The 15,316-nt window shown below is 38.1% G+C and overlaps 1 protein-coding gene across 1 annotated transcript in view; it reads left to right on the top strand.

Annotated features, from left to right (window-relative positions):
• RhoGAP19D (Rho GTPase activating protein at 19D) overlaps positions 1 to 15,316 on the top strand; it is a 259,071-nt gene that overhangs the window by 183,597 nt on the left and 60,158 nt on the right. Inside the window, exons 3-9 of the mRNA XM_089634022.1 lie at positions 7,153 to 7,818; positions 8,988 to 9,239; positions 9,505 to 10,790; positions 11,571 to 11,785; positions 12,190 to 12,285; positions 13,407 to 13,490; positions 14,297 to 14,683. Coding sequence (XP_089490148.1) covers positions 7,153 to 7,818; positions 8,988 to 9,239; positions 9,505 to 10,790; positions 11,571 to 11,785; positions 12,190 to 12,285; positions 13,407 to 13,490; positions 14,297 to 14,683 — 2,986 coding nt within the window. The remainder of the gene's footprint in view (positions 1 to 7,152; positions 7,819 to 8,987; positions 9,240 to 9,504; positions 10,791 to 11,570; positions 11,786 to 12,189; positions 12,286 to 13,406; positions 13,491 to 14,296; positions 14,684 to 15,316) is intronic.

Here is a 15,316-nt window from a genome sequence, read left to right as displayed (position 1 = left end):
GCGTGACATCGCGTGGTAGACCACAGTTTGATGTGCGCAGGCGAAACAGCTGTGACGCGTAGTAATAAATACAACAGTACTCGTTTAAAAATAAACTTTTTTATATAAATTAAATAATAGGGGTAATATCTATAACCTAACCGGTCGATGTTGTTACGATAATATTCTAACCGTTAAAATAGTCGTCTGCTAAACAGTTAGGGCTCTTTTAGTCAATTCGTATCAATGGAGGTATATTTTTCACTGTCGGAAATTGATGTTTTTGTAATATAACGTCGACGCTTGGTATCCGGTGCATGTTCAGTGTGATAACTTACGGAGCTTTTGATTTTTTAATCTGACATTTATCCGTTGGATTAACCGGATGCCTTTAATGCATTTATATTCAACGTTTCGGGAACACCCAGTCGCTATTAGATATGCTATTAGACATGTCTACATTCGGTTCCTTAAATCAGTCAAATTAAGGTCTTTCGTTTTATTGGGAATGTGGTAGACCTCCTGCCCTTACATACATTCATCTACATATATTTCGATTCGTTTCTCAATCTCTAAATTTTCTGTTTTACAAAACAACATTTTATGCTAATTTTAGTTAATACCATTGCCTGGAAACTTAAAACAAATAATATTTGTTTTCGAGTGCCAAATTAATAAAAAGAAAAATTTTACGAATTCAAAATAAGCAAACGTTCTCGTCTGTTTTTTTTGAGTTTATTTCTTTACATTTTTAAAAATATTTCTATTTCTAGTAAATTGTACGATTCATAAACGCAACTTAAGAATGTCTTATGTCAAAACTACCAAAGTCTTGAACACTGACTGAACAGTCAACTTAGTCGCATCCTGTGTAGTGCATTCAGGTGTAGGTGGATAAGACAAGACTTAATTCTTGTAGTTGTTTGTGCCAAATTATTGTAATGATATAAATCGCTGTAAGTTTTATTTAATGTAATATTCAATTAAAACATTTATTATTCGTGTTTTCATGGCACGAGTACCTACTATAATTAAGCACAGCACACTAGTTAAAGATTTAGACTTTTCCATCTCAGAGAGGGCTGACAGAGCTGAAGTCGGTTCGGCCCCACTATTTATGGCCCGAGTTTATTTATCACTCAGCTGTTACCGCCCTGCAAAGCCTTCGCTGAAAAAAGGCCACCAAATAGACTCCAAGTACCTACGTAGTTTTTTATGCTGTCGTTTCCTCTTTTTTTCTTGTAAAGCATTGTGTACATTTCCTATTTAAGGAGCTTATTATTTTATCTGTCTGATTTACTTTGAACTGGACGCTTGAGAAAAATAAATGACTCGAATAAAGAGTTACTTCGGTTTTATACTTGATTATTTATTTCGCCTTCATAAAGCACACAAGCCAGCTTTTGTCGTGTTGATATTATTTATTTGCGGCTGACGTTAGCGGTTTATTAGCGGTGCCAAAACACTCCCTTGGATTAAATAAATTATTACATCAGACGTAAATGGATATGTTCTAAATATGAGCCGACATCGAGTGTCCGTACTGTTGATTGCTGATTAAGATGTCAACCCCAATGTGCGCCTGACAGCAGACAGCGCGATAGATCAGAGTTGGCGCAAGCCGATACTGGCGACATCATGATAGTATTATGCTCTTGACGACTTAAGTCTAATGCATATAAATATTCCGGTATAACCTGAGCTGAATTATTAACTATACGCGAGTATAGAGTCCAAGCACACCGAATACCTTTGTATTTGAAAAGCGCCTATTTATTACATGTATCTTTTTTACATATTGAATTATTTATAAAGGGTGGCCATCTACGGTCGGCTCACGGAGTGTTTAATGTCTCGATATCCGTGAAATAGGATCACGGTGTCAAGGTAACCTCCTTCATTCCATTTGTGTTCAGATTTATGCCTTTCAGCGTAACTTTGGTTAATTAATTGAAGCCGCCATTATTTTGAATTACAAATATCGAACGCTTCAATAAATAGATACCTCAACCTGCTGCGATAACTCACCGGATCAAAGCTCGAAATCCATAGCTAGTACAGCCAGCTATAGCTACCCGATCTACCCACAGGGGATCTATACAATACCACAATAGCCGATAGATAATGGCTAGTAAAGCTACCCATAGCCACACATAATAGTATCCACTAGGCTGGTGTTTGTATTTCCCTAAAAAGGACGACTCGTTCGGTTGCCACGTCTGGATCCGGTTAATTGAAATGGGAGACCTTGGTATCACTTTATGAGAATGCGCATGCTTTAGTCCCGAGTTGTTTTTTTTATCCTCGTGCATTTTTAAGAGGGCATTGTATGGCATGCGTTCCTAGTCTGAACGATATGTCGTTTTTATAATAATTGTGGTCAATTCTCATAATTGATATCTGGGCAGCGTTTATGTCTATATTAAGTGGATATTGTGGTTTTTTTATTGAATGTTCAAACTTCATGGTCTGCTCTTTTTGTATGCAGAAAATTGTTCAAATTGTGCTGGTTCTTGCCGACTACTAAATATTTTATAGTATTTAGTTGCAGGTTAAGAATATACATCCCGCTATGTCATAGGATATATATATATATGTAATGAGCGTGTCAGTCGGCAGTACTGAGTGTGAGTACAGTCTACGGTGGTACTGTGGCGTTATGCGAGCACGTGATGTTAGTCATTATTAACGCCCATTTCACTTTGCTTCGCTTCGTATAAAGTTGCCGATGACGCCAAGATTGGCGAGGGATCATCTCCCCTTGCCTCCATCCGACAATCTCTGAGGCGGTTCAATTTCACGTCTGTTGTGTTATGCTGGGTTGATTCTAAGGGTACGTACATATTTGCGAACCGAGACACGAATTACGCGAAAGGCACGAAGCAACTGCAAGCGGCGTTTCGCGCCATTTGCGGTTGCTTCGTTCCTTTCCTATAAGTTGAGGTTCAGTTCGGCAGTTCGGCCCGCGGATGTATACGTAGCATAATATCTCGTGTTTGTACTTGAAATCAAGTCCAAGGAAAATCCTATTGCGATGTCTGTTATACATTTACGTTATTAAATGCTTACTTCTATTATTGGTTTACGTACAGGTACAGGCACGTGCAGGAGTGAATGCCTCGCCCTCCCGAAACATTCCCGAGTTATATAGGAATAGTTGCATGACGAATTGGGTAAATTTTGACCAAATAGGATCAGAACCGATTTGGAGCAAACACCTTGTTGGGCAGCAACCTGCGTATAGCGGGAATTCTTCAAATCGCTCCGCTAACGAGGGCTAGGGCGAGGGCCCGCGTCACAAAAGTTGTCAATCGCAATCACAAATATCTGAAAATTGGCGGGAAATAGTCTCTCTACTCGCTACTAGCTAGATAACACGGTAAAGTCCTTATTGTATCGCGCGTATTTAATCGAATTGGTATAATCCCAAGGACTCGGGAGCGAGGGTAAGGATGCGGGATGCGGGATGCGGGATGCGGTCGCTATTCGGCCCTTCCTTTTAAGGGCCCCGCAGCATCCGATAGTCTCCGCCATCTCCATACTAGGCCGCCTTCTGCACTGCCAATTCAATCAAAGCAGCGCGATTTTTATCCCACCAAGCTTTATCCGTTGTGCGGATCTCGGGGGGTAATAAATTAAAAGGATGCAGCGAATCGAGTTGATATTATTTACTCGAGACTCGGACTCGGTACTGGGTACTGGATACTGGGTACTGGGTCGTGCTTCACTCGAGGTCGGTGGCGAAAGAATTCAAATAATTATTGTCTTCTCTTTACTGAATTTATAAACTAAGTACGTGCAACGAATCATATTTCGCGTCCTTAAACCGTAAATTTATTATGGGATACTCAAAAATAGATATTTTATATTGTGTGACTTCGTTTCAATTCCTAGGGTACGTAACTTTTGTTATTGTCCATTAAAATTTCGCAATGGTCTTCAAATATTCTCCACTATTAACGGGTAAGGTGGTTTTAAATGTGATATAAGATATAAATATGGTTATAAAAACACAAATAAGACGTTCTACTGGGACTAATAATAATTTGGTCTCCTACTTTGAGCAGAAATGGCAAATCGCATTGCGCGCGGCATGCAGATCTGTAGGAATGTAGGAATGTAGGACTGTGGACTGAAGGTCTGCCGGCAATGTGGGGTATGTGGTAGGTATGCACTGAATGCAGCATCCAAACCCAGATTCCCGCCATACAAGGAAACCATTATTGACATTGATGGGAGAATGTTTCCAATTTTCAGATTCAGAAACAGTTTGAATCTCATTTTGCGTGTGAATCATGAAAACTTTTGCAAAAACTCACTATCGTTGCTCTTTTTTGTGCTTTGAAATGTCATCAAATAAAAAATCGGAGAAATCTCAACCTTTTTCCAGTGACAAAAGTGCAAAATGGGTCATCGTGAAATGCAATTCAGGACAAAAAGTATAATCTAATTTTAAAATACATGATATTTAATTGATATCTACATTTCAAAAGAATATGTGTATTAAATTACCATACCAGGCGGCTGGTGATAGTGACCAACGGAATATAGTCTGGTGTAAACATATGGATTAAATATATAAAAATGCTGAAAATTTGAAAAATTATAATAGAAAGTAAAATAAAAAAAATTGTTAATCGATAATTAGCCACCATTACTTTTTTGAAGATTTAGTATATTATGTTTTATAGTGATTTATTTTTGCGGTATTATGCAGTGTTGCGTTTTCAACATATCTAATCGGTTTAAGCAAACTTGGACAGTAGTATTTAACTGAAATGTATTGCGGGTCGCAACGTAAATAAATAAATTCATTGCCAAAACATATTATGAAAGACAAACCCCGATTAATCACTTCACCGACTTTATTCTACCTAAAGATTTAAATTCTAATTTCTACGATTGTGACTATTGTTTCCTAATGTTTCTTCCTTCCAAGCAGCCTTTTATTCTCAATTTTTAAAAAGAAATCATAATATATTTATGATGTTTAAGAAACACTTGGTTTAATTGACGTTTTATTCAAAATAAAATTAAAATATTTTCATTTAATGCGAAAATTTACTGTTTTTTTAAACACTTTATCATAATTTAAACGTCATTATTTCAACTGGATTTAGTTATAAGTTATAACCCAACCTTCTTCATGACAATATTATTATATAGATACATATAATGAATTCAACTTTAAAGTTTATTTTTTTTCCTGTCGTGGGTATCAACTATTTCTTTCGAATTGAATTCGAGTCACACAAACTTCAATTTGTTACGATATTTGGAAACCGACTGACATCGACCGCTAGTTTGAGACCCCTGATGAGCTAAAAAATCTTATCAAGGAGGAAATCAAATAAAAGCTTACGATGTAAAAAATGTGCAGTGTAACAAGCGCTCTTTAAAATGTATAACACTTCAATATGATAGTATTCTTTTTTGTTGTCTTTAGTTTTTGTAGTTAATCATCGTCCTCCTGTTCTATAAAGTTATTTATGATGAAGTTTACTTATTCAATTATAGGAGAAGTTACGTGTATATTATAACTACCATAATTTATTTATTACAATGAAATTCCAGTTAGTAGGCCTCACTGGTTCCCCACCGGCCATTTCCAAAGCAGACCAAGGTGGAGGAGAGATGCCCGATCCCCTGACCCCAAATAGTCGAAATAAAAACAGTCAGATAAGAAATAAAGTCAGTAGTGTCTACATTATTTCCCACAGTGGCCATAATATGATCGCATTATACCGTACGATGAGGCGGGAATTCGGTCAGTACGAGCCGCACAATGAAGTCGATCTGATGAAATGTATCAAACCACGGGCGCACCATTGTAATTTAGTTCTTGAGAACTACACTTTATTTTATCGTAAAAACAAAAAGCACTTTCTGTTTCGTTACACCCGTACGTAGGTATGTAGTATGCAATGTAATTTCTAACAATGTGGGATTTTTGTGTGCGAAAAAACGAATTAATCACCAATCCATAATTTTAAACTTATTAGTTTTTTCTTCTTGGTAATGCGATCTAATTACTTTAGATTCTCTACAGAAGAAGGGTAAAAAAGTAACTTACGTATTTTTCTAGCTAATGAATGTCACATAATAATTACTCTCTACTCTAAAACTTAAAACTCTTAAAAGCTATATTTTATATTGTATATTTTCTTTAATTTTTTTCTGCATTTCATACTTGATATATTCTTTTAATGTACTTTACATATAATCAACCACCACAACACGGGCACGTGCCTTGCTTGGTGGTCTAAACATTTTTAATGACTAATAAACAATGAACTGAATAAATAAAAAAATTGTCAGAAAAATGATCATCATTGGCGACACTTTTTTTGAAGGGCTAATTGGCTTAACTCTGAGAGTTGATTTGTTATGTTCGTAGTGCGTCATTCTGCGTAACGTAATCCATTGTTCAATTGAATACGGTCATAAAAAAAATTCCGTAAAACAAGTTGAGCAAATCTGATATTACTGTGTGAAGATTTTGTGTAAAGATCGCTCTCCTTGAAAACTCCTTGAACAATGCCGACTGTTTGTCGGGTAAAGGATACGGATAGTATCGAACCTTTAACCGTCTGCTTTTATTGTGATGATCCCGCGGCCCTCTTGGACAACTTGTCTTTCAATTGGAAATAAATGTACTTTCGGACATTGCAGAGCATTAAATAATGGCCGATTGGCGTCTCGTCTCCTTCCTTGGCTTGTTCAAGTGATTCAAGTTATAAAGTGGTCGGATACCTATCCCGTGTCAGATTCACAACATCAATTTCACTGAAATCAATAACCAACCACCCCCTAATCATCCGTGAAGATAGATTACACATCATAAATTATTAACATTGTTTTTACAGTTTGTTCGTTTCCTTACTGTCATTATTACTATTATTAGTAATTTAGATAATATATGTCGAAGGATGCACAGTCTTCTGACAATTTAAATATTATTTTGTAATAATGATAGAAGATTAAAAACCCCGTAAAACAATTATTTGACTCTCTAGAAGCATTTAATAGAGTACGATAGTCGTCCAAGTTCAGTAGTTCATGTATATTATGTTGATGAGTAGGAGCGAATTTATTTACACGTTATCCAATGCAATTATTGTGCCTATAATATATTTTTAATGGACTAACTTGTCTTTTTGTTTTTGTTTTTAGCAAGCAGCGCTAGGAGCACCAAATGGTGCGCCGCCCCAGGGACATCCCTCTGCGGCGCAGCAACACGTCCTGGGAGAAGCGCAGCCGACGCAGCAACAAGCACAGCAACTCGCCCAGCAGCATGCGCAGCTCCAGGCTCAGCAGCAGGCCCAACAACTAGCCCAGCAGCAGTACAATACGCAGCAACAAGCACAGCAACTAGCGCAGCAGCAGTACAATGCGCAGCAACTAGCGCAGCAGCAGTACCAAACGCAGCAGCAGGCGCAGCACGCAAATCATCAAGCACAACAACGTGCGCATCATCAAACGCAGCAACGAGCGAAACAGCAGGCGCAGCAACACGCGCAGAAGCAACAAGCGCAGCAGCAAGCGCAGCTTAAAGCCCAGCACCAGTACGCGCAGCAGCAGGCCCAGCAGCAACAACTGGCACAGCAACAGCACGTCCAGCAGCAGCAGCAACAGGTACACACGCAGCAGGCCCAGCAGCACGCCCAGCTAGCGCAGCAACCTGCCCCCCAAGTGCTGCCCCCTCCGCAGCCCGCCCCGGTGCTTACCCCGCTGACGGCCTCCCCTGTCTTCAGACAGTTGGTGCTCCGTCGCTGCGAGGGTCATGGCTTCGGCTTCACCCTTCGCCATCTCATCGTGTACCCGCCTGAGACATATTCGGTAAGTCTGTTTACTGGCTAATATTATTTGCACCCTTTACATCCAGTCTTCCCTGTAGTTCCTTGCTTCTAGGCCAGAATCCATATAAGGCCGTGTTGTTTCAGTCAGGGTATAGTTAAAGCCGGGGTTGAGCCGAATTTAATTTTATGTCTTATTTATATTTAGCCTAAGCTTTGTCTTTTCTTTTTTGAATGTTTTTATGTAGTTTAAAAAATATACATTTTTATATCTAGTATAAAACAACAACTTATTTCTATGACATTTATGCATACTTTACACTACATCTAAAACTTATTCTGTGTAGCATTTAGGCATAACCCACAAAAAGCAGCAAGGCTTTTAGTTTCTTTAACATCTGTCTGTAGTTCATTGAAAATTCGGAAGTCCAAAATCTCCACAGTTTCTCGTAGGGTAGCCATGTATTTCTAAATTAAAGTTCACATTCTTAAACATGTATTATTTTGAACTTAGTTCTATCAAGATTCCATCATTTACAACTTTATTATTAAAACAGATTGGAATGTTTGGAGTGGTAGATACTCCCAGTATCGCCCTGGTGTAAGACCACCATTCAGAATTGAAACGTTGTTTGAAATGGTTTTAGCCGTGTTTGGCAACCAGACCTGAATAACCAGGTACTTCCCCACCTTCCTCTACCTCATCTCCTTCCCCTCCCACTACCTACAACATACCCCAATTGGGGATGCCATAGTCTCACTGACTACAGACGGTTGGGAGCAGTTGGGACTCTTGTGCGGTTTCACATAAAAATAAAAATATAAAACCGAACCAATGACCGGTCAGTGGCTGAGTTGGCATTGCGTTCGGGTTCCACCCGGGTGTAGTGTGTTCAATTCCTCGACTGGCTAAGTCCTCCATCACAACACAAGCAACATTTTCCGCTTACTGTGGTGGTAGTATGAGATTTTCAAGTATTGTCAGGTTATTCGTAACCTGGGAATGTTTGTCTTTTTTTTTTATAAATTAAAAAATATATGTTTTGGCTCAAATGTTAAATGGTGTTGAAATATTAAGATTTGTTTTCAAGCCCAAACAACACAGCCTTAGAGTATGCTTATTAGTGTCAATATAATTTATTTATTTAACTGCTGAATTAGAATCAATATGTGTCTGTCTATTATTTGAACAAGAAAATTGTAACTTTACAGGAGCTGTACAGCGATGTCCGGCACGCGATGGTGGGCGCAGTCAGCGAGCCCATGGACACGATCTTCGTGAGGTCGGTGCGCGTAGGCGGAGCGGGGGCGCGCGCGGGCCTCGTACCCGGGGACCGCCTGCTGGCCGTGGCCGGGCAGCCTGTGTCCGGCTGGCCCTACGCCAAGGTGGTGCAGCTCATCCAACAGGCGCCTGCCGTGCTCGTGTTGCACGTCGTGCCCAAAGAAGCGGATGTTCTGCAGAGGGTAAGTTGCTTCTATTCCTATCCTTGTCTTACAGAATAAATGTCACATCCTATGCTTTTGAAAGCTACATGGCTGGTACGAATTACTACATGAGTAGTACTGATTATCAGATTTGGAATGACCCACATAATAAACTGCGGGGTGAAGATTGCCCTGATGTAGGTCTATTCAGTAGCTTAGTTTGATTTGTTAATCTATTGAATACCATAATAAATTGATGTTTCTTTCAGTGTTTTTAGTACTAATCTATTTTCTATGTTTGCAGTACTTTAGAGAGGCAGCATATAATCCCGAAACGAATCAACGACAGCAAAGTCGGACCAAAGAGAGACGCACTAGCGGTGGAGACATGCCGCTAGTGCGAGAAGGGGGACCTGCCCCCTCCCATCCCCTCTACACTCCGTCCTCCCAGCTGCACTACCGACCCATCAACCCCAACAACATTAAAACCTCCCCACATCAGCAGCCCATCCCCGCCGAGTTACAGCAGAGACTATCAAACGATCACAGAAAAGTGGAGAAGAAGCACAATGTGGATAGTGATAATGTTCAGCTTGATGTGGAACAAAGAATAAAAAACACAATGGGAAATAATGGAAGAAACGACATAACCGAAAGAATAAATCCCTCTGTAGAAGCGAGCAACTTAGGTATGGCGCAAGTGGCGGGACCGATGCGCGCTTCTCGCCGCGCCAGCGAGGGCGCGCGCCTACCCTCCGACACCTACCCATATTGTGCCTCGCCCCCCTCCAGTCCCTTCAACTCCTCCAGAGACTCTAGTTCAGTGTACACCAGTGGTGAATCCTTACAAAACTCTTACAAGAATCAAATGCCATTCTTAAAGAGCGGTCTCCCCTCCCACATACAGCAAGCGAACCAAGCCCAGCCAGTGAACAATAAAATATTAGTGCAATACAGTGGCAATGAGAATGTTCCCGTACAATACACAAGTAGATTTAATTTTGATGATAGACGAGAATCCAACGCCTCTTTGACATCGTCGGCTGCCGAGAGCAAGGATAGTTTGAGTTCTTACGAATCAATTTCAACCCTCACTGGGCATGATACTGATGATTCTGTATTTCTATCGAGGATGCGCAAGAGCCTCGAACAAAAGGAAGAGTTCCTAAGGCGTCCCAGTCAACCTACTGGCTGGGCCAATCCGGAGGAACATAATATCATCCAGCAGAAGGAATTCTACGCCAGGCCTCAGAAGCTCCACAAGCCCGTGTGGCCGCCCACCGCGCCCAGTGACCAGATGCTGCTGAGGACTAAAGAGAATGTACCTGATGATGCGTCAAAACTTTTAAACAATCATTCAGTGGACAGTGTAAATTCTAACCTTGTGAGTGCTAATGATTCTAGTGAAGTGTGTACTGGTGCTACCAAAAATGATTCGAGTACATCAAACAATAAACAAAAACAAGACAAAGCTTTTATAAGTACTTTAAGTAAAATACATGAAAATTCAACGTCTAATGACAGTAATGGTACTCTAACTAATGGTTCGCCAGGCTCCCCTTCCCTGGAAACTATGCTGCAGGACAAAAGGTAAGCATTCTTTAGCTTCAACATAAATATTTGTTTTATTATTATTGTAGAAAGCAATCACTTTGTGGTTTGACATATTTAATAAAATAAAATAAAATACTTTTTGTTTTAAAACCACGAGTTTTTAATAATTTTTAGAACCGACCGGTTTCGCTTTACTCAAGCATCTTCAGGGTACAAATTATTACTGATACACATTACAGTACTGATTACACTAATAATTTGTACCCTGAAGATGCTTGAGTAAATCGAAAATTTAAAGCGAAACCGGTAGGTTCTAAAAATTATTAAAAACTCGTGGTTTTAAAACAAAAAGTATTTTATTTTATTTTATTTGTTTTATTATTATTATTATTCATGACAATGTTCCCATTTCAACTTTTTTAAATCTTGAAAAATTACTAATATTTTTTATATGGTTTTGAAATTAATTTTTATGAATAATTTTTGACAAAATTTTAAAAATTCCTGTTAATTTGTGTCAGGTTAGATTTTGCAGATAGGTAACATTGATACACATAATATAGTTTATTTTATTCCGAATAAAGAAACAAATTTTATTTTAAATGATTTGTCCACTATCTTGAATTGTCAGTCCTAATAAGTGGTACTAGAATTGTAGTACATATTACAATCTGTCCCTGTTATTTTTGAGAATTAAGTATCTACAAATAATGTATCATTCTTTTGAGGGGCTATTAATTATTTCCAGGGTATTAATTATATTACTAAACTAATACTAAATATAGATATTTTGAGAAATTTGTGAATTAATTTCAGGTACCCAATACCGTCAGAGGTGCAAATAGTGTCCAATAGGACCAAGCAGTTTGAGTCGCAGCCGACAGAGGACCGGACGGCCATGTACAAGAGCGAGCTGTCCCGCCTCAGCACCAAGAAGCCTGAACCAACGGTGGCCCTGCGGAGGAAGGAGTTTGAGTCCCGGGGTGGCAAGCGAGACGCTAAAAGTTTGGAAGCTCAAATTTCATTAGAAGGTAATTTTTTTTTTATATCTTCATATTCAGAAAGCCAGCATGCCCCGTATTTCTTTTGAATTAGGGAATCATACAATTTCTTTTATGCTTTTTATTGAGGCAATGAATAAATGCATACAACGGTAGGTACATATTGTATCACTAGCATACCTCAACCGCCCAAGTTTTGCAACGAATGTGGGTTATTTATTATTAAATTTATTTGTTATTAAAAAATATTACCTTTGACATTGTTATAATTCGCGATTACACAACCCTCATGTTTATAATGGTTAAAGTACTTCTATTTGAGTTACATTCTGACATTCCGCACTTGAAGTGAAAAAGCCCAAAACTGGGCTATACAAGTGTTATATTATTATTCTGTTATGGTTTTTATTTATATATAATGTTTTTTCTTGCAGAATCAGACGTAAATGAGTTGAAGCTGTCTGGCAATCGTATGATGATCACGGGCAGCAAACATCTTACATGTCCACCGCCAGAAGGGTTTGATCCAGGTGAATAACATAGTGCATTCTATGTTTTTTAAACCTTCTTTTTCTCTAGGTTTAGTCTACCCTCTACTGGGTAATATCTCTTCTTTGGGTTTAGTCTATCCTCTACTGGGTAATATCTCTTCTTTAGGTTTAGTCTACCCTCTACTGGGTAATATCTCTTCTTTAGGTTTAGTCTACCCTCTACTGGGTAATATCTCTTCTTTAGGTTTAGTCTACCCTCTACTGGGTAATATCTCTTCTTTAGGTTTAGTCTACCCTCTACTGGGTAATATCTCTTCTTTAGGTTTAGTCTACCCTCTACTGGGTAATATCTCTTCTTTAGGTTTAGTCTACCCTCTACTGGGTAATATCTCTTCTTTAGGTTTAGTCTACCCTCTACTGGGTAATATCTCTTCTTTAGGTTTAGTCTACCCTCTACTGGGTAATATCTCTTCTTTAGGTTTAGTCTACCCTCTACTGGGTAATACCTCTTCTTTAGGTTTAGTCTACCCTCTACTGGGTAATATCTCTTCTTTAGGTTTAGTCTACCCTCTACTGGGTAATATCTCTTCTTTAGGTTTAGTCTACCCTCTACTGGGTAATATCTCTTCTTTAGGTTTAGTCTACCCTCTACTGGGTAATATCTCTTATTTAGGTTTAGTCTACCCTCTACCTGGTAATATCTCTTCTTTAGGTTTAGTCTACCCTCTACTGGGTAATATCTCTTCTTTAGGTTTAGTCTACCCTCTACTGGGTAATATCTCTTCTTTAGGTTTAGTCTACCCTCTACTGGGTAATATCTCTTCTTTAGGTTTAGTCTACCCTCTACTGGGTAATATCTCTTCTTTAGGTTTAGTCTACCCTCTACTGGGTAATACCTCTTCCAATGTTATATTTTGAGCCTGGGACTGTTTAACCCAAGTTAAACCCGCTCCATCTCTCTGCGGTCTTTGATTTAGCAATTTAATGTTTATTATTATACATATTGTTTCTTTTTTCTTCTTTTTATAGTATTTCCCTGCACTATTTGATTCCCAATATGCCACTATAATATGATTTAATAAAAGAGTAGACTGATAGGTTAGTTATCAGTTATCACTATTCACCTATAACACAAACTGACATTATTTGAATTATTTCAGAAACTGAGAAAGTGCACGTCAGGTTGCGATCCAACTCGACAGGAAGCGAAGGATTGCCTACAACGAGGAGAGCTCATGCTTCAGGTATTATGATTATCATCATTCATTCTTTATGCAAATCACAACATGTTTTCTGCCACATAGTGCACAGGTTTTGGTATTCCTCTCTTTCTTCAAATCACAAATCAATTATTTTCACAATAATCTGCCCATGAATGAATGTTAAAGTATTTATTTACATACACCATAAGCTATTGCAAGCATTACACTTTTATCTTTAAAAATATACACGCAGTGATTGTAATTATTAAACTGCACTGCTTATTAGACTATCCTTAGTGATTCTGTATGAAACAATATTTTTAATTTGACAAAAACTTCACCAGATCGAAAAGTGAACTTCGTGAGTTATTTGCCTTTTATTTTGAAAGAGTAAAAAAAAAATCCCCATTATTTCTTATAATAAAAATTATTATGCTTTTATATTATTTTATTTTCATTGCACTTACCTATTCATTTTTATTGGTTTAGATTTAAAAATACTGTTTTTAAGATCAATCTGGCCTGCAGCTGGGGAAATGCACTTATGAGCTTAAATTTATTTTTGTAAATTGATTTTTTTATTTATTTCCACATTAGTTATTTGTTGTAAATAAAAAATATATTTTTACCAGTTAGTTATTATTATTTTGTCAATAATTATTTTTCTTTCTTCTAAATTTGTTTGGTACATTCTCAATCACTGCTTAATTTGTAAAAAAAACACTTTGAATTGATTTGTGAATTAATCTATTCTCCACCCTTTTACGCAGAATGTTTATGCCCCGCATTGTTTGAATTATTTTATGCCTCCCGCCACATAAGATTTTTGTATTATATTTCATCTCAAGACGGCAGCTATGTGAAGCGAAGGTTTGCACTCAGTAAGGAGCAAATAGAAGAACTGTCTCACTCCAGAAAGGAGAATGGAACAGAGACAGAGCGGCCAAGTAACGGGGAAATATCTCCATGCTACCAACAAAATGGTTATAGTGATAGTAAACATGTTCCTAATGGTTTTAAGAATACCAGTCATAGTGGTAATGATAAGAATGAGGTGACGGCGATGGAGACAAGTGAAGATCCCTCTGAGGGCTTGAAGAGGGCGGCAGCGGGAAACCGACCTGAGAGGCCCGAAAGGCCCACCCAGCTCAGTCTGGCCAGCTCAGTGGCAGTGGGCGGCTTCGCCTTCACCTCATCCCCCTCCTCGCCTCCCTCGCTGGCCCCCTCGCCTTCAGGTCAGCCCAACGCATCCATCCCCAATCTATACCTCTTTCTTTCTCTCTCTCTCTCTCTCTCTCTCTCTACTCTCTTCTCTTCCGAGGCATGGGATCGCTTGCATTGCCCTAACCAACACTAACCCTAACAGTTCATTACTCGGATTCATACTTTATCGACGTTATCATTGTTTTTTAAATACAAAAGTTACGCTTTATTCCGTACAAGATAGTTTTTGTAAAGTGGAGTGGCACTCCGTAATATTAGATTCACGATATTGTAAACTTTATCTGAGGTTTACATCAAATCAAAGGAAACATTTGAATGAGTTTCACAAAAATCTTAATAATATAAGGATAGTATTATGTTTTCTTATTTTGGTTGTATAAATATTTACTTCTTGCTTTTCCTTTCTTCTATTTTTCATCTTCATTTTGCTTCTTCATCGCATGCACATTACATACTTTTATTTTGTATTTATATTTTAAATTGTGTTGGTTCATTTTGTGAATAATATATGTATGTACAAATTTTTTATTGTTGTTTTTTTTTTTATAAATAATTTTTGTTTTGTGTAAATCTTTGTCTAACTATGGTAGTTTTATTTTACTTTTATTATTTACTGGTTTGATTTTTTTATGCATTTTTTATTG

The sequence above is a fragment of the Hesperophylax consimilis genome, chromosome 8 (genome assembly GCF_061612785.1).
Source record: "Hesperophylax consimilis isolate HC1 chromosome 8, BYU_Hcon_1.0, whole genome shotgun sequence".
Lineage (NCBI taxonomy): Eukaryota > Metazoa > Arthropoda > Insecta > Trichoptera > Limnephilidae > Hesperophylax > Hesperophylax consimilis.
This window is presented reverse-complemented; position numbering and strand designations above follow the sequence as displayed.